This window comes from Gambusia affinis, linkage group LG18 (genome assembly GCF_019740435.1).
Source record: "Gambusia affinis linkage group LG18, SWU_Gaff_1.0, whole genome shotgun sequence".
Lineage (NCBI taxonomy): Eukaryota > Metazoa > Chordata > Actinopteri > Cyprinodontiformes > Poeciliidae > Gambusia > Gambusia affinis.
In genome coordinates, this window is record NC_057885.1 from 10,771,700 (window position 1) to 10,794,554 (window position 22,855).

General features: G+C 43.6%; 4 protein-coding genes across 6 annotated transcripts; 2 read left to right on the forward strand and 2 right to left on the reverse strand.

Moving 5' to 3' along the window:
• Positions 1-931: 931 nt before the first annotated feature.
• si:ch211-212k18.5 (sal-like protein 2) lies at positions 932-7,542 on the reverse strand. Of its 2 annotated transcripts, XM_044097256.1 has the most exons (4): positions 7,068-7,392; positions 4,723-5,514; positions 2,177-4,650; positions 932-2,084 (listed from the first exon to the last, which is right to left on the reverse strand). In XM_044097256.1, the coding sequence occupies exons 1-4, from the start codon at positions 7,138-7,140 to the stop codon at positions 1,866-1,868; spliced, it is 3,558 nt and encodes a 1,185-aa protein (XP_043953191.1). In that variant the 5' UTR covers positions 7,141-7,392; the 3' UTR covers positions 932-1,865. The 2 variants fall into 2 exon arrangements, with proteins under 2 accessions (XP_043953191.1, XP_043953190.1); XM_044097255.1 differs by having other exon boundaries at positions 2,177-5,514; positions 7,068-7,542.
• A 2,424-nt stretch (positions 7,543-9,966) lies between these two features.
• LOC122820086 (E3 ubiquitin-protein ligase CCNB1IP1) lies at positions 9,967-13,059 on the forward strand. Its single transcript, XM_044097261.1, has 5 exons — positions 9,967-10,072; positions 10,925-11,231; positions 11,318-11,464; positions 11,672-11,846; positions 12,536-13,059. Exons 2-5 carry the CDS (start codon positions 10,926-10,928, stop codon positions 12,700-12,702), a joined length of 795 nt encoding a protein of 264 aa, XP_043953196.1. The 5' UTR covers positions 9,967-10,072; position 10,925; the 3' UTR covers positions 12,703-13,059.
• Positions 13,060-13,241: 182 nt separating this feature from the next.
• On the reverse strand, positions 13,242-16,822 carry ttc5 (tetratricopeptide repeat domain 5). The gene is made up of 10 exons (XM_044097264.1): positions 16,806-16,822; positions 16,537-16,627; positions 15,660-15,792; positions 15,350-15,561; positions 15,116-15,266; positions 14,944-15,035; positions 14,663-14,863; positions 13,983-14,197; positions 13,653-13,797; positions 13,242-13,572 (listed from the first exon to the last, which is right to left on the reverse strand). The coding sequence occupies exons 2-10, from the start codon at positions 16,597-16,599 to the stop codon at positions 13,465-13,467; spliced, it is 1,320 nt and encodes a 439-aa protein (XP_043953199.1). The 5' UTR covers positions 16,600-16,627; positions 16,806-16,822; the 3' UTR covers positions 13,242-13,464.
• Positions 16,823-16,857: 35 nt separating this feature from the next.
• On the forward strand, positions 16,858-22,831 carry mettl3 (methyltransferase like 3). 2 transcript variants are annotated; one of them, XM_044097262.1, is made up of 11 exons: positions 16,858-17,318; positions 18,091-18,281; positions 18,369-18,818; positions 18,920-19,095; positions 20,604-20,817; positions 20,901-21,088; positions 21,248-21,286; positions 21,363-21,471; positions 21,566-21,631; positions 21,713-21,825; positions 22,613-22,831. In XM_044097262.1, exons 1-11 carry the CDS (start codon positions 17,213-17,215, stop codon positions 22,722-22,724), a joined length of 1,764 nt encoding a protein of 587 aa, XP_043953197.1. In that variant the 5' UTR covers positions 16,858-17,212; the 3' UTR covers positions 22,725-22,831. The 2 variants fall into 2 exon arrangements, with proteins under 2 accessions (XP_043953197.1, XP_043953198.1); XM_044097263.1 differs by having other exon boundaries at positions 17,061-17,312.
• Positions 22,832-22,855: the final 24 nt, after the last annotated feature.

Here is a 22,855-nt window from a genome sequence, read left to right on the forward strand (position 1 = left end):
GATGAGTCATGACCAGGTTGCATGTGATCAAAGCTGGGACACCAGAGGGCCTTCATGGTCACCTTCTCTGGGATTCTCAGAACCACCAACTTTCTCACTCGTTGCCGTTTGATTGAGACATGTCTCTTGTCACTCATGAACGCATGTGGACAAACTTCTCACACATGGCTCCTTTCACAGCTTTTGTCCTCCTCTCTGCTCTTGGCCATTCTTTCCCCCTGGTTACTGGTCGTCATGGTTTCTGGATCCCCTACAGGCTCAAAAAAGGGAAGAAAAAAAAAAAGCTACTACGGAGGGGGTTGGCGGATTAAAGGCGGCCATTTTGGGGACAGCTGGACCAGGTTGGTCCCTGTTGCCCCCTGTCCCGTTTCCAGTCACTTTTTTTGATGGGGGAGAGGGGGGAGGTATTGTGAGAGGATTAGAGCTTCCTGTGTGTCAGCTCATTACATGGGGTGGGAAGGAGGGGATGAGGGGGTGAATGCAGAGAGCGATGGAGGGAAATGAAAGAGAAAATGAAAGAGACTGCGTATGAAAGAGAGAATGACACGGGGAGAGGGAGGGAGGGAGGTGACTGCCTCTACAGCTGCACCCTCAATAACACTCATACAGGCTCTGATTATTCTTTTCACACACACACACATACACACTGCTGGGGAACTGAAACATATTATAAGACATTGAGGGCTTAAAAGACAGAATTAGGAGACAGCCAGCCTAGCTCCTCAAACAAAGGAGACCCCCTCAACCAGCCTCCCTCCTCCAATCCAGACACACAGAGAACTGGAACAAACAAGAGAAAACTGACCAACAGAGTGCATACAGGCTCACAGAGAACAAGAGTCATGCAACCAGAATGCTTAAACAGATAAATGAATTCACAGAGACAGAGGCTTAAACAGGAACATACAAAAAAAAAAGCAACAAACCAGTCTCCACTTCACATTGCCATTGTTTTATTTACTTTTTTTTTAACATCACATGGGAAGCGTGGGAACACATTCTGTCATTGCTACAAGAAAGAGAGGAGGGGGGTGGGGGAGTGGGAGTTAGCAGGGAGAAGGCAACGCATACAAATACTAAACTGAGCAAAGCAGAGACTCCAGTGAGTGCATACGATTTACGAAGCAGTGAAGCACCCTCAAGTGCGCTGAGAGAGAGCAGCGGATCGAGTGGAGGGAGCAGTAAGAGGATGGGGTTCATCCTTGTTGGAGGTTTCAGAACTGCAGATAGCACCACAAAAAAAAGAGAAAAAACAACGGGGAAGGCATTCACCATCATCAAAAAGGTTTTACTGTAACCACCCGGAGTTGATAATACAATCATCATAGTTACAGTCATCGTAGGGGTGAGTTTGTTCAGCAGATGTTTCGGCAGCGTGGAGCACAGTGCAACTCAGTACATAAGAAAACACTCATTAAGCAGCATTGAAACAAAGGAAAGAAAACAGTAGCGATTTTAAAAAAAGGCAACCGCAGTTTTTATGTACAGCTCAGTGGCCATTATAAACGTGGCCTGTTTTGGTATGAAACTTCCGGACACTCCTTTTCAAAAAACAAACAAAAAAAATCTACATACACTTCTTGTAAGAAAGATATTATACAGTACATGCTGAAATGTGTCAGCAAAGTACAAGTGAACAATGCGTTGAAGGGTGTAGGATAAGGCCTCACTGTGGTCTTTGAAGTACAAAAATAGACAGCAGAAATACTACATTCAACATTTTTTTTTTGTCATAGTACTAAAAATATACTATACCTATTTTTCTTTTACAAATACTAATTATGAGTTAGAATTACAGACTCTACAAAACAATTCTCATTCTATTAAAAATACATTCCCTTTGTCAGGATCTACTGAAACACATCCTATGTTGTAATGTCCATGGTGTCAGTGGTCACATCAGAGCCACCACTGGTTGGGAGCAGATCTGTGCTGTCACCTTTCTCAGGGGCCAGTCCCTGCTTTTCCTCCTGCTGTGCGGAGATTTTATTTGAAGTACCACGGTCCTCTGAAGGGTCACTTTCATTGGTTTGAGCCTTGCAAGGGGTAGTCGTCAACACTCCAGGATGCGTTTTCATGTGACCCTGTTGATGAGAAGAAACACAACTAGTTACCAATAGGTTTGAATGTATTACTTTAAAGATATTCTAGCAAATGTTTATTTGTTTAACTATACCTTAAGTCCACTTCGGCTGGCATACGCCTTTCCACAGTGGGAGCAGCTGTAGGGCTTGTCGGGTCGAGCAGGTTGGGCATGTGGTGTTGATGCCCCTGCAGGAGTCTCTGGGTTATCCGACAGCTTTTTTAGGGCAGCTGAATCGTCCTTCACTGGTTCTTCCTTACCCAGTTCTGGCTCAGACATAGAAAGAGACTCTCTGGATGTAGTAGCATCGCTTTTCCCTTTACTACTGGAAGTGTTTCTCCCTCGCAGCTCCTGTTTAACACCACTTCCAGTCTCTTCTACCTCTGGGGTAGCTCCAGGGCTGGTGGGCGGTGAAAGTGAAGATACAGGATCCGCAGATGGGGGGTCTGGAATATGACTGGGACTCTGTATATGCTCATTTGGGGAATGTTGTACATCACTGTTAACTAGTCTAGTTGTAGTATTATCAACACCAGGCTTTGAAACACATAGGGAGAGAGGAGTATCATCAGAAACAGATTCTACCTTGTCTACAACTGAATGAGAGCTAGGTAAGGGTGCTTTGAAAGGACTGGCAGAGCCCAGATCAATCTGGGTTTTCTCCTCTGTGGGGCTTTCAGCTGAGGCAATTACTGCAAGCTGCAGAGTTTTATCAGCTCCTGCTGAGGGGGTATTACAGCTTAAAGGTGGACTAACACTTGGAATTGAACGCTCAAATTCTTCATTCTTGACAAAATCTGAATCAGTAGCTTTGGACTGCTTAAAACTGGATCCTGAGCTGAGAGCATCCACTGAAGACTTGGACCCTGTCGTTAAGGCAAGTGGAAGGATTTGCACTTTTGATAGGGAGCTAATAGGCTCGCCATGACTGTCTTTAAAGGTAGCGCCTTCTGTTTCTGCTCCATCGTCAGGAGGAATCTCTTCATCAGGTGGTATTTGCCCTCCAAGGTGCAAACGAATGTGGTGTTGTAGAACTAAGGCATTAGTGAACTTGCGAGGACAGAGTGGGCAAGAATTCATGGCCCGGGCATTCGGGGGCCTGGCACGATGAGTGGCCAGGTGTGCCCTAAGGCTGCCCTTTGTGGAGAAAGAACGGCCGCAAAGCTTACAAGGAAAGGGGCGCTCTCCCAGATGTGTGGCCTGGTGCAACCGAAGAGCTCTGGGGCAGCTGAGAACACGCATACATACTCCACACTGATTAGCAACCGGGGCTGTGGGCAGGGCTGAAGTGGTAGTTGTAGGACCTGAACCTGAGACTCCCTGACCAGTCACTGAAGCACTGACACTTGGGCTCAGTCCGAGAGCAGCCAACATCTCTCTGCGATAGGCACTTGAGGTGGTAGTCAGGTCACGTACATTTGTATCACCATTAACATCAGCAGAGGTTTGTGAGGAGGTGGAAGGAGAGGAGGCAGAAAGGCAGGAGGAGGCACTACCTTGTGGCTGCTTTTCTAGCTTCTGCACCAGCCGCTGCAACTTGGAAGTGTCTGAGGTCTGGGTGGAGGTGGTGGGAGAGGAGGAGGAGGGGGAAGAGGTTGGCGGTTTTGGGAAAGGAGGGAATGGGAATGGTAGCTGATGAGATAAGGAGAGGTGGGAAGTGGATGGGTGACCTGGAGGCCTGAGAAGTGCAAGGTGGTGGGGGGATGCACCTCCCGGAAAAAGTATCTTGGGGAGGTGGGCAAGTTGGGAGTATGGAGAAGTTGTGTGAAGAGAAGAGTGAGGAGGAGTGTTTTCATCAAACCGTTGTTGTTTAGCTCCTTTATACTGACTAGAAGAAGAAGAGGAAGATGGAGATGATGAAGAGAGAGCAGTGCTAGATGTGCTAGAAACAGCTGCTGATGCTCTGTTTAACTGTAACAGTGAATGGGCTGTGGACAGAAGAGCCATGTCCACTGAGGGAGGCAGAGGTAAAGAGGAAGGTGAGGACCTAGTCGAACCACCAGACAGTAATCCTAAAGCCATGCTCTCTGTTATACCGGGAACACTTCCTTTCACTCCATTATATGCTTCATCATCATCAACCCGCCGTTTTCTTCTCCTTTGAACTGAACCTGGGGCTGATCCACTCTGTGTTTGCTCTGACAGTGCAGGGGGTAGCAGAGAAAGGGACAGCTCTGGGTTCTGCTCTCTGTGTCTCAGGAAATGGGCTTTGAGGTTTCCTCTGGTTGTAAAACGGCTCAGGCACACCGGACACTGATAGGGCCTTTCACCTGTATGTGACCTCAGATGAATCTGGAGGGAGGAATCACTGCTCAAGACTTTCCCACAGAACCTGCAGACATGTTGAGGGCGTCCTGACGAGGAGGCAGAGATAAGAGATGAGCTTGACTGAATGTCTTGTGAGTGGCTGGTCGTGGGAAGGGAAGGAGTTTGGAAACTGATGCCATTGCTGTGACCAAACGAAGAGGTGTTGGATGATTTCTCATGGAGGTAGCGTGGTGACAGGCCCAGGGACAAGGACAGAGGGTGCAGGGAGGCAACAGATGAATTGATGCTGGAAGAAATAGCTAAAGAAGAGGATGATGAAAATGAGCTAGAAGTTGAGGATTGGGGTCTATCTCCATTGATTAGCGAAGTACCTGATTTGGAGATGGCTGGCTGAGGAAAGAGGGAAGAAGGAAGTCCACTCAACAGGGATGAAGCTGTGGTTACTGGAGTATTGGTTGAAGGATGTGTAGGTGATGAAGATGCTGTTCCAGTGGACTTCTGGTTGAAGCCTGCGCCGCTAGCTTGTGCATTGTTATCTTGGCCAAAGACAGCTCCTCCAAGCCTGAGGACGTGCCGACAGATCTCTTCTGTAATCTGCATCTGGTGGATTTGCCGCTGCTGCAGGACCCGCAGTTCTTCTAAAAGCACCGCCAGGGTTGGGGGCACCTGGATCTGCCCCTGCTCCCCTGATGAGGTGGAAGACTGCTGCTGACCAGGACTGGAGCTGTCTGGTTGAGGTTGCTGAGAGGAGGAGGAAGAAGAAGACGAGGAAGAGGTAGTAGTGGTGGCAGAGCTGCCCATTGGGGGAGAGGTCATGATGGACAGAGTGTTAACTTGGTGGTTCAGGCTGTGGGTACCAGAGGATTGATCCAGGGGAGGAGGTGAGTGTGTCTGGGAAGACAATGATGGGTGAGGAAAGTCAGGGGAGAGGGAGGAGTGGGTGTTGGGGAGGGAGGTGGTAAAGGGAGCAATGTGACTGGGCCAGTGGGGAGGAGGTGAGCTCTCACTGGGCAAGGAAGGCGCGTGGAGCCCTCCAGGAGACGGGCGAGTGGCCAGGGGTGGCTGGCAGTCTTGTAGTGAGGTGGGGGAGGAGGAGGAAGAACCTGATGAGGTTAGGTCTGATCCCAGAGACGTGGATGGTGACTTTAAGCTCAAGTGGTCATCTGAAGATCAATTAGAAAGAAACAGCACTTATTAAAAACCAGAAAACGGGAAAAAGGAACAACTCTGTAAAACTCTGTTCCCAATATCAACTCACATATTCAGTTACGTTCCTAGACTGTTTATCTCAGTGACTTTAGTTATTGCTTACAAAATTTAGTTTGCAAACTTGTCTACATACCACAAGATATAGTTACAGCTTCAAAAGAAAACGCTCGCCTGGAAATGACCTCCGACAAGCAAATAAACAAGTGGAAGAAACTCACAGTCCACCAGTCTTTGAAATGTCTTGTCTCAATCTGTGCTCCCTGGAGCAAAACTCTTCAAACATCTTGCGCACACAAAAAAGCTCACAGACCACCTTGTTGCTATGGCAGCACATTTTAAAGGACAATGGACATCACCTAGACAACCCATAACCCCTCTTAACCCAGCCCCCGTCCCTGCGGCAGTTACGTCTTTCATCTCCTCATTCACCCTCCCCCCTTACGTCACAGTGGAGGTCGAGGGTCAGGCCATGCTAAGGGTTCTGGGTACTGTCCACATGCTCTGATTGGTCAACTAATCTGACCTCTGCCGCCCAGGGGTCAAATTCTTTCAGAATCTTGAGCACAGAGTGAGAAAGAGTAAAAAGAAAAAAAAGAAGGGGGAGGGTAACAACAAAGGAGAGACAAACTAACTACTCCCTCCTGGAGAGGTATAGTGATGGAATGAAAGACTGTACCTCGCAGAAATTCCCTCCTTGTTATTTAGAAACAAACCTGCACCTGCAGGAAACCTATAACAAACTACAAAGCTAAACTTGCACTTCTGATTTTGAAAGTTTTACCTGCAAAGCATTGCACGCGCGGGATATGAGGGACGTCCTAAATTAACTTGGCAATAATGCGTGAAACCTTTTCTTATCCATCTCAACCCCCCAGCTGTGCAGAAGTATACAGTCAATAGAGCTGAGAAAGAAAAGGGGAGGGAGGAGGCATTGTGAGGGTTGAAAATGGGAAAAGAGGGGTGCATGAGGAAGAAAAGTATAGATGGACTGCAAAGACTGAAGACAATTCAGGAGTGGAAGATTAATCTTTACCTCAAAAAAAAAGGCACTGCCTTCCCTTCCCCCTGACCACGCAGGTTATTGTGAGTGCTTCATGCTAATAAAAGAGCTCTAGCAGTCAGCCTTAAGCAGCCTGTTAGTTTCCTAAAGGATGGGCAGCTTGTGAAAATGACCAACAGATGTATGTCGGTTAATCCTGCTCTATTCACTTCACAGAGAGGAAATTTGTAGGCATCCACCAAAATGACTGGCTTCTTTTAGTGGGAAGCCACTAAAATAATTAGATAGACAGTCTGCCTAATTTAAACCTAAGACATACATGTAAACTTTTCTTGGTCCATCAACTCAGATGTATTGTTTGCAATATGATCACGTGAACATTGGTGCTCTTCAGTTTTCCTCTAGTTTTGAAGCCAACTCTGAAAGTGAATTGCTCTTCTAGCTTCATTTTCTCTGAATTAAAACAACATTTAAACGACAATAGTAAGATAAAGGTAAGTCTCTCACCTTGCAGCAACTTCGGGCCCCCCGGATCTGAATTGACGAGTTGCTGGGGTCTCTTCTGTTTCCGGCGTGACATGATTCACGGCGAGTCAGACAGAGAGGGGGGCATCAGTCGCTCGAATGGCACCAGACACGTTTTTTTTTTTTTTTTTTGCGCACTTGAACGAGCTCCTGCGCGCATTCAATTTCCCAAATGAGCGCAGTTTTCACAAATTCTTAAGTAAAATCTCCGCAGCGCCGGATTTCGTTGAAGAAAGTTAAAGACAACAAGAACAACAAAAAAAGGAGTTGCTGTATGGAAATCCGCCTGGCCGCACCGTGTCATATGGAGCTGCGGTGTGTGTGTGTGGCTGTTTTCTAAAGTCCCTTCTTCCCCCCACCGCACCCCTCCAGCTTCAAAAAGAAAAAAAAACTTGTCCAATTTGTGCCCCTCCTCTCCTACCGCTGCTCCGCTGCATGCATACACACACACACACACACACACACACACTGAACCACTCCTTGTTCTATGATATTTGCATTTCAATAGCGTGTAACTCACAACCTCCCTGGGTTCTCTCTTCCCTCCCCTCTCAGCTTTATTTATTTTTTATTTATTTTTTTGCCTTTTCTTACACTCACACCGAACCTATAAACTATAAATAAAAAGTGACAATAAGGCTAGGGTGTCCAATTAAGGCCACACCCTAAAAAAAACTTATGTAGTAGGACATAAGTGCTGACTTTTTAATTGGGGACGCTGTGATCATTCCATAATGGTTATTATCTCATATTTGATCAAACTACAATAAAGAGTAAAACAAATCTAACAGGTGACTCGCTTCCTCAGTGAATCTCGTTATAAGCATGGCAGGTTGCCCTATAACCTGATCTCTATAAAATTCTGACTTGGTAGTGCATCTATTGTGCCACGGTCAATATTTCTAACCTTTTGCTTTCCATAGGGCCAATTATCAACAGCAGCGTGGTGCACAAAGTGGGGCCATTCCACATCCACGTATGTAATTCGTGTGTTATCACCGAGCCCATAATACAACTCCCCCCACCACCACTACCATTACCCTTTCAACAAAAAAAAAAAAGCCTGCATCTTACACTGGAGCTCTATTTAAAAGGAAGAGAATAGACGGGGAATCATCGACAATGGCGAGCTGGACACAGTTGAGTGAGCATCTCCCCTCTCTCACTATGACCCCCCGGATCCACTGCTGCACAGCACAATGCCCCTCTTTCACCCCCTGCCTTTACTCCTGTACCACGTGGAGGGATGGATAAAAAAGCTACAGAGGGGGGAGAGAGAGGAGGAGGAGTAGGTGGAGGTACCATGTTTAAGTAACATTTAAAACACGCAGAGCAACTATTACAGTTTAACCTGGCCTTTACTTCAAAACACAGCTGCTGATTTATTTATGTAATTCACTTCCAAAAGGGAAATTATCACCAGATATTTACAGCATGTAAGAGAAACAACAGGTCTTTCTCTCATTGACTATTAAACCAGACTAAACCTTTCATGTTTCAGGTCTACTAGAATTGCCAGAATTATTATTTTTTTCTGAATGCCATCAAAAGAGAGAGATTGTTATTACTCTGCAAAGTCAAGATTACAATTCCCTGGGAGACTGCAGATAATTATGCAAGCTTATCACAATCAGTTGAGTTAATCAGAGACAGGTCTATGGATCTAGCGCATTTAAACACTTGCTTCCTTGAGTGACATCATGGAAAATCAAATTAAATCAGGCTATTTATCAAGAAGAGGATTGTGAACCTCAATGAGTTTTATGACACCTTCCAGGATTTTGAACAATTATGTGAATAAACATCATGGGAATGTCTAGCCATTATACCGCAGACAGATTCTGTGCCCCAGACATGAACGGATTTTGGCGCAAAATGTGAAAATCAACCCCAAGAACAAAAGCAAAAGACCTTGTGACGAATTTGGATGAAGCTGGTAAGAAATTGTCATTATCCACTCAGAGACGAAGAAGCCGAAGTCTGACTAACTTTCTTATATATATAGTTTAAACGTCTTTATTGAGAGCAAAGTTGCAACAATTTGAAATGTCCTGTGTGTGTACACAAACCTGTTGAATAAGGTTGATGTATAGTCATCACAATGTCATTTTAATTCTGTAAAAATTAAAATGACCCAGCTGTAGGTCAGTAACTTATACAAAGAGTTCCCAAACGTTTCCATGCCATGACCAAACAACAACCAGCATTAGCTTCTGGGTGGAAACCCCTTCTAGGCAAAATCACAGGCAATGCTTCAAAATAAGTAAAAAACATCAACATTTAGAACGTTCTTTTTCTCACTTTCAATCACTGTTCAATAATTATTACCTTCATTTAGCATAAATGCTCCCTCATACCTTCTGATTTTAGTTGGCCATAAATTCTTCAGTCTTTCTAGTCAGAAAGGTGTCAATTTCACACTTGCTACATTAGCTTGAGGAGCAAAGGAGTTTAATAAATTTGACTGGCAGCCAATCAGAAAGATGAGCATGGTAAATAACATTTCAATAAATTACTTTAACTTAGATTTTATTAATGATTAAAAAACTGATTTGATTTTCTGATTTAAAAAATATGATTAAAAATGTATGGTTAGTAAATTTATTAGATAATTATTTTTATTTATTTTGCTTTCATCATTCCTTCAGCTTTCTTTGACCCCTCTTACTCCCCCTTGTGGCCTTCCAAGGCCCGCGGCATCCACTTTGAATGCCACTGATTCACACCATTTAGTAATAGGTCACATAATCCGTCTTGCTTATGGTACATTAGATCAACGTTAGTAGTTTGAAGGTTGTAATACTGAGGTATATTAGTTATATTTATATAACTAATTATATATATAATATATTATATAATATATTATATAACTAATTATATATGAGTTATATTTCTATAACTAATATAATCTTTAGTATTAACAGTTAGATTCAATCTTCAGTATAGCGACACTTGATGCTAACAGCTACTAGAGGAAGAATTAACTGGTAAGAGTTAGCCGTTGAATGATAAAAAGATAAGTTTTATGCCTGTTTTATTTTTTTATTTTAGTATTTTAATGTAAAACGCTGTAAGAGGTGGTGTTAAAAATATGAATATTAAATAAATAATAGAAAACGCCTTTAATAAGCACAGAAGACAACAACCAGCCCTGATTAGCTTTAGTTAGTGGGCAAGCTAAACCACTATTAGCTCTCTAGCTAATTTTAGCATTTAATTGCTGGAAACATAGCTTAATTTTAAATGTATAAATATCGTTATTTACCTTATAACAACACAATGTAAATTTATATTGTAGCTTTCCTGTCTTAAAAAAATAAAAGTCGGTAAAAAGATGCAAAAAATATAATAACTTACATAGTTAGCATTAGCAGCCAAGGTAGTAGTTGACACGTAGTCTAAGTACTCAAGGGTCATTATTTGATGAGGAATACTGTGGAAAAAGTACTTTATAAGAACATTTTTTTGTACTTCATAAATTCCGTACTAACTTGAAGTAAAATATTTTCACTTTAAATTTCTTCTTTTTTAAATTGGAAAGCAACAGGCATTTTGGCCAATTTGGAGGAATTGGCAGGGTTGTTATATTTTCTTTAAACTGGTCAAAATTGACCAGTTTAATCGTTTTACAAAATACTCTACATATGGATACTGACGATATACCCCCAAAGAATATTAAAATCTATATTTTACTTCTTTAATAAAATCTGAACTTGTTGATATTGAGCTGTCAGCTTTTATATAATGCCCAGGATTTTTTTTAGCTTACCTACTCTAGATGTATTTTCCCAATATTAATATTTTGGACTCGGAGAAAGTTTGCTCTTTTTTCCCCCCAGAATGATGTCCATGTCTCTCGGTGATGACACACTGCTGTGCAATTACCCAAAGTGTCGGGCAAAGCTTAGCGGCTTTGCCTGGGTCACATCCTGCTCCCACGTGTTCTGTGATCAGCACGGGTCTGGTGAGTTCAGCCGCTCTCCTGCCATCTGCCCGGCATGCTCCACTGCTCTGTCCGGGAAGCTGGACATTGTGAGGACAGAGCTGTCACCCACTGAAGAGTATAAAGCCATGGTGCTGGCAGGTCTGCGACCAGACATCGTGCTGGACATCAGTTCTCGTGCTCTTGCCTTCTGGAGCTACCAGGTCAAGTATCTCATTATTTGCACATAAAACGTGCTCTGTTTTCTCCCTTAAAGCAAAGCCTAAGTAGTCAAATTTTGTGTGTGCAGGTCCATCAGGAGCGTATGTACCAAGAATACAGTCTATCCCGCGCTGACACACAGCTGAAGCAGATGGAGAAAGTTCTGAACCAGCAGAACCAGAGCAGAGAACTAGAACTCACCGCAATGAGGGGGGAGATCGCCTCGCTGAAGAAAGTAAGCCGCAAAGCTTCTAGCTGCAGCTTACTTTAAGAAACAAAGTCTTCATCACATCCTGCAATTTCTAATTGAAAAAAAAAATTCAATTTTTGCGTGATGCATTTTGCACACAATGCTCAGAGATCGACAGAGTTCATCGTTATAGCTCCAACTCGGCTTTGACTTTTGGAAATGATACGACTCTCCAAATCTTCTTTTCCTCAGGTGATGGAGGAGTACAAGAGGAAGTACAGTGAGGTGTCAGAGAGGCTGATGGAGAGGAACAGGCAGTACCAGAAGCTACAGGGCTTGTACGACTCCCTGAGGCTGCGTAACATGGTGGTGGGAGCCGGGGAGCGAGACATGCCACTACAACATGGAAATCGAGACTTGAGCATCGGTATTGCAAACACGCCGTCCTGTTTTTTTTTTTGTTTTTTTTTTATTAACAAGGTTTCCTAAATGATAGTTTGCAAGTGCCTGTGGGAAAAAAAACCCCCTCAAAGATATTAGTCACTACATCACCAGGTAAAACTGGAATCAGCACTTCCAGAGGATGTGGTTTGCGTGTGAGTGTGTTGGGTTTTACCTGAACGTAGTTTCAGATCCTTCCTGGTGTCATGCAGTGATTCCCATCGGAGTGTGCTGCTTCCAGACCATTAAAGTCCAGAGCCAATAAATTGCATATTTTTAGCTCCTTTAAAGAAAGATCTATGAAATTAGTACCTTACCTCTAACACATAGTGATGTGTTAGAGGTGTTACAAATCACCCAAATCTTAAATAATTCTGATGATTGTGCATGGTGTTAAAGCTCTTTATTTTTTGTCCATTTAAAATGAGTAACAGAAGTAGCATGTTTTTAACGGCTTTTCCTCTGTACCTGAGCGGTATATTTATGCCGTTAGATGCAGGCCGGGGTCAGAGGTGAAACACCTTTAAGCAGAAGAAGCTATAACAAAATAACAAACTCATACTGCGAGGCAGTGATGAGAAGACACTTGTATAAACTCTGTCGTTTAATCGAAGTTGTCTTCTTTCATCGGAGCAACGATAAATACCGTCCGTCTATTTCCTGGGTTTCACTTAGCGATGGCCCGGGAGGCGACCCCTCAGAGAAGCCCGCAGTTCCTCTCATCTGCCCCCCTTGGCGATTCTCGTTTCTTCTCCTGCCTGGAGGGCGACGGAGCCAAGACCTTCTTCCAGTTCAGCTCTCCGACCAGGGACAAGAACCAGCCTTTCATCAATAAGCACTGAAAGCAAATCTTTACTTTTATGCTTGCTGTCAAATGTACAGATGTTTTTCCTGGTGTGTTCTGATGATCTATAAATACTATAAGTGTATTTCTTGCATTAATTGACTATATTATATGCTCTAGATACAATAGTAGATTTTTCAGCTTTGGTGACTTTTATTTTCATCTGTGTAGATCATCTAGTTCACATTGACTAATATAATTCAGTAGTTATATTGATTTTTTATTTTTTTATTTAACTGATAGACTTATTACTGAGGGTATAAATTGTAAACATGTTTACCAGTGCACCGTAATAAACAACCAAAGCTGATGGTTATGTGAAATCCAGGGTGGGACTGAATGTTTGAGAATATTAAATAAAATGTTCTGAAAATATTTTTACAGAATGAAACATGAATTGCACCTAGTTTTATACTTTATTTACCTATTGAAAATCTGCAAACAGCTGTGCCACATGTGGAGCTGTCTTTAAGATGTCCGGCTTTACGCTGATTCAACCATAAGGATTATTTTTTAAGATGCCACACAAACAAAAACTTCACAGAAAAAAAATTTATTCTTTACGTCAAGTAAACAGAATTCAGGACGCCACATTACAAGCTTATTCATTTATAAAATAACCCTGTCTTGAAAAAACTAAGATCATAAATATACACAACCAAAAAAGTGAGGGGTATTTACAGAAAAGAAGGTGAAAAATCAGGCACAGAATTGGAAAATTGGAAAAACCTAACCAATCGACTCACTCCGGCCAAAGGTTTCAGTGGTAGCTGACAGAGACCGGGATCTGACTTTGGGCGTTCTGTAACTTCCCATTGACGATGAGGAGCAGCGGAGAATCCACGCGTATGCTTTTAAAGTCGTACGACTGTCGCAAAGAAGACATGAGGAGGTTAGACCCACAGGCCCTACAGTGCAATCTGACAAAACGACGCAGGAAATGCTGACCTTGTCTTTATGTGTGATGCTGTGACGCTTGACGTTGGGTTCGGGGATGACCACGGAGTCGCCGATCAGGACGCCCCAGTTGTCCGCCGTGTTGTAAACCATCACCACCAAACACGTCTCCTCACTGTCGACCATCCCAAACGTGCTGCAGGGAACAAGTAAGGTGGTTGCAAATACCAGAATCTCACAAAATGTAACAGCAGTGGTTCTCATTTCTAAGTACATGATGATTAAGACAGCTCTCAGGAAAGTATTGACTGAGAGATCAAACTATAAAGCCTAAAGTTTTTATTTTATTCTGTAGTAAAGTTTGAGAGTAGTTGCACTTACAAGGCCATGCGATCCTGAGAGGCCAGGCTGAACACCACCTTGCCCAGGGCGGCCACCCCGCCATTGTGGCCATGCGTGAGGGAAGAAAGGGGCCGCGGCTCGAGGCTGCCCACTCGACCGGATGGAGTGCGGAACTGCGGGGACGAGCACGGCCCCAGAGCGGACGTGTTGAGGTTTGACAACATCGTCTTCAGCCGACGGGTTTTCACCTTGCCCTGCACATACACACACACACACACACACACACACACAAAACAAGGTCTTGGGCTAAGAAGGGATGAAAGAGAACAACCACAGCTGCACTTTGCTGCCACCTCATGGTCAAAAATAACTTCTTGAGCATTCAACGGGATTGCACGCTTTTTCCACAGTACAATTGAAGCACTTTTCAAGCATTCTCAATGTAAATTTTCACATTAAAAACAATACAAACGAACTAAAGAAGACAGGTTCATCTCACTATTGAATTACCGTACATCATTTATTAATGTCAATGTTTTATGGTTGCATTCTACATAGCAAACTTTTAGAAACATAAGATTCTGTGAAATATAAGAAATAACTTGAAAAAACACTATGGAGCAACTTAAAACTTTATGTTGTAGAACTACTGAACTGTTCTTAAGAAACAAAAATAAATCATAGTGTAGTGGTGGGACAGAGCAGCATGTTTATCATACCTTGTTCTGGATGAGTTCTGTCACTTTCTCCAGATACTCCAGCAGCTGCTTCTCCTTCGCCAGCGGCTCCTCCCAGTTTGGGTCCAGCGCCGCCGCTCGGCTGTAGCCTTCGAGGGCGCAGCCGAACATCTCCTCGTAGTAGAAGAGGTTGGCTCTGTTGAAGTGCAGATCTGGCATGCTGCTGGCAATCCTGTCCGCCGCCTTAATCAGAAGGAAACCATATTAGCAAATTTTTCAGGTTTAACAGCAGGAATAATGATTGTATCCTTGTGTAGACTCACAGATTTTGCATAGGCGCTTAGAGCTTGTTGGGAAAATTGTGGGTTCTGACCGCAGTTGAAAAACAGAGACAAGTAGGCGTTTCCAAGAATGCCTGAAAAACGTGGAACAATGAATAAAAAGTAAAGCGTTTAAAGAAGCACCTAGAGATTACTCGCTAGTATTCTTACTCACACCATGAAGTCCCATCACCGGCATCCAGCTGCACCGCTTCCCGGGCCAGGTCCACACTCTCCAGAACATGCTTTCCGTGTTGATCTTTGTTGGGTGTTGGCAGCTGCCTCAGCACCATGGAGAGGTTGCGTAGCGATACCTTATTCTTCTCCTACAATCAATAAAAACATAAAGAAGTGATGAAGTGGAACATTACAGAGAAAACAACCACTGCTCCTTGTCCAGGTGACGTACATGCTGCAGTGCACCAGTGAAGCAGTTCTTGGATGCAACCAGGTCTCCCTTTTTCCAGTACTGGTCCCCCAGTATGTTCCAGGCCTCGACCAGGCAGGGATCCAGCTTCACCGCTCGGGACAAGCACTCCTCGGCTGCAGCGCTGAAGTCCGGGGTCACGTTCAGACACCTGCCTTTCTGCAGCAGAAACTCTGCATTGTGTTTTAAGATGTCTGACGGAAACAAACAAACAAACAAAAAAAATAACTTGTGAATGATATTTTACAGTATTAATGTTATGAACATTTTGATTATGAAAATCAAGAGCCACCGTCTTTCTCCTCCAGCCTCTTCAGTGTTTCCTCCATCTTCTGCTTGACGTCACCGTCTCTCCGACCGGCCTCCTCCACGCCGTGCGTCTCGAAGTAGCAATCTCTGTAGTTATGTAGTTCGTCCACCAGCTCCTATGTTGGTAGAGAACAAGTGGTGAGAGCAATTCAGGCCACTGATACAAAAAACATACAATGACAGAAAAACCAAAACAAGACAAGACCTTTGAGGACACAATTGCAGTAATCAATGTGACGAAAAATAGTCCTTTAATCCTGGAAATGTTCTGCAGGTGATAGAAGGCTGACTTTGTAACTGTCTTTATATGTCTGAGAGAATCACTATATCCAGATTTCAGGCCTGATCCCTAGTTTCTAGATAGAATAACATAAGGGGTGTGCTAACTCTAGATCGTAGATAGTAACATCTGATTTGTTTCTGTTCAGCTGAAGAAAACTATTGCACATCCATGAAGGAATTGTTCTATGGATCTGCTCAACATTTGAACAGGTTCACAGTTACCTGGTGACATTGTTTCAAAAATCTCTTTCTTTAAGCGAACACCAGTGACATAAAATGAAGGAAAAACGGAATGATATAGAGCTCTAAATTGAGTGTGACTTACTTAATGATAAAGCTGTCTGTTGTGATGCCTACAATTATACTAGCCTTTAGACTTCACTTTACATTTCCGCAATTCAAGACTTTCTTAGGAATATTATTTAAGCGTGTATTTTAAGAAGGTAACAGCGACACCGTATAACAACAGCTGACTGAAAATAACAAACTATGAGTCCATATCATACCAACGACCCGCAATGGTCTGAGGCTCTGTTTGCTTACATCAAACTGAGTGATGGTAATCCAGGATAACCTACCTTGATGATCTGCAGCTCAGTTTTGGCTTCTCCAGCTCCACTACTCTCCTCTTTCTCCGCCATCTTTGCTACGGTTTCGCTTGAAAAACAGCTTCGGAGGAACCCAACGAGTAACGGAAAAAAAAAAAAAACTCAGATGTTTTTTGAACAAGTTCTACATTTAAACAAAAAAACCTGGCTGTATGGACCGCTACTAATGTTTTTTTTTAATTATAATTATAATTTTAATATTACAGAGCAATTTTTCCACAAAGAAAAAGGGCTTTTACTTTTAGGGACACCGGAAGTTGTCTTTGATAAGTTTCTTCTTCTTGGTTGTCTGCAGATGGTTGGGAGAAAGCATTTGGTGCAATACCGCCACCGACCAAAAAGGAGTGTAAATCAGGACGTGCAATCTAAAAGTGTTTTATTTTAAGCATAACTGTTATATTTTTAATGAATGCTAACAAAAAAAGTTATTCTTAAATTACAAAATAACCCTTGCTTTTCGGAATTTATCCTAACCGTTCCGTTATGATAAAACGGAACGGTTCTTTGGCCAAACAAGATTTCCTTCCGGCGCTTTTTTCCTGTGCACCACGCATACTTCACTGCCTGGAGCGCGGATTATTTTCACCGTGTTTTGGTCCACTGTGACCAGTTTCTGTGATCACGCAGCTCGGTGATCGAGCTCATCATGTCGGACACATGGAGTAACATTCAGGCACATAAGAAGCAGCTGGACTCGTTGCGGGAAAGGCTGAAGCGACGGCGGAAGGACCCGGCGCAGCTGTCCGGTACGGGTACGTGAGGTTCGGGATGTGCACGGCGGCGGGAGCGGGATCTGCAGCTTGCGGAGATCGTTGCTCTTCCTGTTATTACTATGCTAAGACAATAGAAACCTTGATTAAAGTGAGATCATTGCTATTTAATTGTGTTAATTGAAAGCATCAGATATTCAAAGAGCCTTCTATTATGTGTCTGTTAAAATAAAATATGTGTTACTGCTTTATAAATAATGTATACCTTCTACATTTTGAATATTTTAAAATTATAGAACCTGTTTAGGTTGATCCGATGGCTGACTATAAATTTGAAATGAACGACCGATGGCAAAACGGGCTACTTAAATGTTATTATTAGGATCTCACATTTATTAGAGATAATAAGATATACGAAAACTAACCAAAAAAGTAACATTTAACGATCAAATCCAGTCATCAATCGAAGCATGAAGCCACTGTTCATAGCTCAATTATCCATCGATCGTCTGATCAGCTGATCATCCACCAATCTACTATCCACGGACCCATCCATCTCCATCCAGATTTTGTATTACAAAATACCAACCTACAAAACACTGACCAACACAATAGGCAAAAATTTACATTTAGATTCAAATATTTCCATTCAAACATAGCAAACATTTATGCAGTACATCAGTAAACACGAATCAAAGTTATGGAATATTGACATGAAAAGTGCCAGTTATTCTCCCTGTGATTCCTTTCCTACAAATGGAAACAAACACATATTTTCTCCATACAAATCTCATCAGTCTTGTTCTCCACTCAGACGGCGGGCTCAGCGCTGAGGGTTCCACAGCCAGGAGCGACAGCCCAGCTCCGTCAACTCCCTCTACTTCTCAGGAGGAGACGGAAAAGCCACCGGACCCTGAGCTGGAGAAGAGGCTGCTGGGATACCTCTCCGATCTGAGCCTCTCGCTACCCACAGACTCGCTGGCCATCACAAATCAGCTCAACAGTGTAAGTCTCCAAACAGTGACGTAAGGCTATTCAACTGCATCTTTTGTCCCTATATTTAGCGTGTCCATATCGCATTTATCAACACAGGCAGAAGGTACGGTTACTCATGGATGCATCCAGAGCCTGCTGCTCAAGTTCTCCGCCCAGGAGCTCATTGAGGTCCGACAGCCTACCTCCATCTCCTCCTCTTCCACAACTTCCTCTCCGCCCACCACCGTGGTCGTAGCCGTGGACCACACAAAGCTGTGGGCCATGATCGGCTCTGTGTCCGGAGCGCAAAGAGCCGGGGTCAAGAGAAAAGCCGAAGACCAGACCCTCGGCGGCTTTTCACCTAAACTTCAGAGCTCCGCGTCTCCTCCTCACGCGACCGCATCCTCCATTACGCCGGCTTCCTCCCTGCAGCTGCCGGGATCTTCGGCGACAGGAAGCGGAGCCGAGAAGAAGGGCCGCAGCAGCAAGAGCCAGTCGTCTCACGTGGATATGGAGATCGAGAGTCTCCTGAACCAGCAGTCCACCAAGGAGCAGCAGAGCAAGAAGGTTAAGAGTTGTGTTAGATATTTCAGGAAGCACCCGAATAGACAGGAGAGTGGCCAGAGGAGTCTCAATGTCAGTGCTTTTATTTTATTTTTGTCTTAAAGATGAGTCAGGAGATCCTGGAGCTCCTTAATGCCAGCACAGCCAAGGAGCAGTCCATCGTGGAGAAGTTCAGGTCTCGTGGTCGAGCTCAGGTCCAGGAGTTCTGCGACCACGGGACAAAAGAGGAGTGCGTCCGCTCCGGAGACACACCACAGCCCTGCACCAAGCTCCATTTCCGGTAGGTTGTTTACGCCTTCTGCTTAACAAGCATTTTAGTTTAGTTATGGTTTTCAATTTGTTTTCATGGTTTTATTCTGAACATATCGACTTTCTCTTACAACATTTAGTGCAAACATATACTGCATTTTCCAGACTATTGAGCGCACCACACTATAAGCCACAACTAAAACTGGAAATGTACATATATAAGCCGCACCCGGCTATAAGCCGCTGATATCTCCGCCGCTCTCAAGGACACAGGGAGGGCTGCGTCCTTAATAAATCTGCTATTAAGGACTCGGCCCTCAGTCTCCAACACCGAACCGTGGATTGGTTCACGGAACTTCACGCCGAGCTTATGTACCGCGGCTATCGATCTATACTGCCAGATCGACAACTTAAAAGCTGCATCATATGAGTTTGAAAACATTTCTCTGTCGTAGCTGCTGCTAGCATGTTCTTGTTCTAAATGTAAGTCAGCGCTTTCTTCTTTGATTTCCAATTTTGACTTCCAATGATTAACTTCCTGCTAAAGAGCCCCCTGGTGGTTGAAGAAAAATCCACAGAAAAGCTGCACAGGGCTATAAGCCGCAAGGTTCAAAGCGTGGAGAAAAAAGTAGCGGCTTGTAGTCCGAAAAGTACGGTATATGCTTTTAAAAGGTATATGGAAATAAGAAATTAAACAGCACATCTTCACAGTGCGATATAAATGCAAAATGCCCTTTTCAGTCAGAAGATGGAGCTGTAATTGTTCTTTAAATACATATTTATTCTACACCAGCATCAGAACGACCAGTGTACATTTTCACTTAGTTATTGAAGTTGGAGGACGTTTTTCAAATATCTGTGTAAACAATCTTTAGCTGCTCAAAAATCTTCATTTAAAAAAATAAATAAATAAAATGCAATATCAAAACAAACTCCAAAATAAAGTTTTTTTTTTGTTTTTGTTTTTTTTGGTTTTTTTACATAAAAGCATGTTTCAACTGTAGAAGCTCCAGCCATCAACTGATACTACCAATTTTTACTTGTGTTTTTAATTTGTGCTTTAATTTATTATTTACTTCTTTACTTATGGAAAATCTGTAGAAGAATCAATAGTGAATTAGTGCCCAGGAAAGAAAATAATTTAGGAAAAACATGCCTCTATCTCAGACAGTGTGGTGTTTTCTATGAGTTTGTCTACATGGTTTTGGTCATCTAGGAAGTTTTGAGTAAGAAAATAGTTTTAATTTAAATTTTCAAAATGAGGTTCATTTTAGAAAGGAAAACTAATGAGAAACTATTACTGTTGGTTTGAATATTAAAGCACATTATATACTGTATGTTGGGTTGAGCTGTTCCTGAGAGCCAATTTGATATCTTTAATAATTAATCATCAAAGGAAAATGTTGATAGCTTTTTAAAATTTTTGCTACCATTTAAAATGATAATATATTATCAATATTAAATATATTTTTTAAATACATGGCAAAGATTCACAGCACCAAGCGTTTTGTCAACTAGCTTCCAACTTCTGTCTTTCAGCCGCATCATCAACAAGCACACAGACGAGAGCCTCGGCGACTGCTCCTTCCTCAACACCTGTTTCCACATGGACACCTGCAAGTACGTGCACTACGAGATCGACAGCCCCCCCGAGGCCGAGAGCAGCCTGATGGGGCCCCAGTCGGGGACCCCGGAGATCGGGCTGCACGCCGAAGACGCCGACAGCAACGTGGGCAAACTCTTCCCGTCGCAGGTGAGCAACGAGGAAAACCCGCCGGCGAGAAGGACGAGGGGGTTTCTCCTCCACGGATTGTAAAGCTGCTGTTTGGTCCTCAGTGGATCTGCTGCGACATCCGCTTCCTGGACATGTCCATCCTGGGGAAGTTCTCCGTGGTGATGGCCGACCCTCCCTGGGACATCCACATGGAGCTGCCGTACGGCACGCTGACCGATGACGAGATGAGGAAACTCAGCATTCCCGCCTTGCAGGATGATGGCTTCCTCTTCCTCTGGGTCACTGGGAGGTAAACGAAGCAACCCTCTACCCTCAGTCTACCAGTTAAACACACTCTGTCCGTCATAAGACTGCTCCTCCATTGATACCCATCAAGTGTGTATTCAATCTCAAATTTCGGCAAGTTAATTCTTACCAAATTTAACAGATGGATCTTGTCCTTTCACAGGGCCATGGAACTGGGCCGGGAGTGTCTCAGCCAATGGGGGTAGGTGTTGCTGTTTGTCGTGTTACCCGCTCTTTACTTCTGCCCTCCTCATTGTTTCAACATGGCGTCTCCTCAGCTACGAGCGCATCGACGAGATCATTTGGGTGAAAACCAACCAGCTGCAGCGAATCATTCGCACAGGCAGGACGGGCCACTGGCTGAACCACGGGAAGGAGCACTGTCTGGTAAACCTGAAGTCAAATCAGTCGTTCTCCCTGCTGCTGATGCAGAAGGCGAACGCCTGAAAACCACGTGGGCGTTGTGTTTGTTTGTCTTCAGGTGGGTGTGAAGGGAAGCACGCAGGGGTTCAACCGAGGTTTGGACTGCGACGTCATCGTGGCCGAAGTAAAGCACCAATCATCGTCCGACACGGGTTATTATTTCCTGTTCCTGTCAGCTCGTAATCGTCTGCGTTCTCTGACCCAGGTCCGCTCCACCAGCCACAAACCAGATGAGATCTACGGCATGATCGAGCGGCTGTCGCCCGGCACCAGGAAGATCGAGCTCTTCGGACGACCTCACAACGTCCAGCCCAACTGGTAACAGTTTATCTGAGCATCCTCTTTGTCGCTGAGTGTCTCCAGTCAGAGGCTTCTTCAAATTCGCTGTGATACGGACTGCTGCAGGAGACCTTTCCTGCCTACTGCCATCACCAAGCATAGTAACTCTTTGAGGAATGTTGAATTAATCTGAGTTACGTCAACATTTAAGTTCCCTGTGGGATCAATAAAGTGTTTTAGAATTTGAATTTCTTGTTGCGTCACTTAACGGACTCTGATCTGAATCTGGAAAAAATTTGATTCTGCTTTTAGATTTCTTCAAATTTTTCATTCTTTTTTCTTGCTCTTGGTTTGTTTGTCGCCTCACCAATAATTTTTATGTCTCGTTTGACGGACCTTTTTTATTTTACTGAAAGAATCTACAGGTAAATGTAATCTTAAACCGGGGCCATTTTACTATATGCTACCTTAAATCAGGGTTTAAATTAAAACATTAAACCTCTACTCTATGCTCACTTTTTATGAGAAAAAAAAATATATATATATCAAAAATTGCTAACGATGCTGCAAAGAATCCTTAGATGTTTTAAATGTAAAGTAAATCTTATAAAAGTCAGTCTAGAGGCCTTAAAGCGGTGATGTAACCTCTCGCCGTACCGCCTGATCAGACTCGCGTTTCAGCATTGTGCCGTGTCACGGTTTCTGGTAAATGTTTTCCACTCAAAGGTCAAGAATGTTCCAAAAATATGAGAAAATGCGAGTGTGGAATTTTGAAATGTAAATCTTAAACCTGGACTAAATGTTGGCGTTCTCACGCTCTGTCCAGGATCACCCTGGGCAACCAGCTGGACGGCATTCATCTCTTGGACCCGGAGGTCGTGGCCCGCTTTAAGGAGCGATACCCAGACGGAGTCATCTCCAAGCCGCACACACAGTGAGGATGTCACAGTGTGTGTGTGTGTGTGTGTGGAGTTTGATTTTGGACTGATTTCTTTTTTCTTTTATAACTGTAAATACTCTTTTTAATAAACATTTCAGGACAAGACGCCTCGTCTGTGTTGTGTTTCAG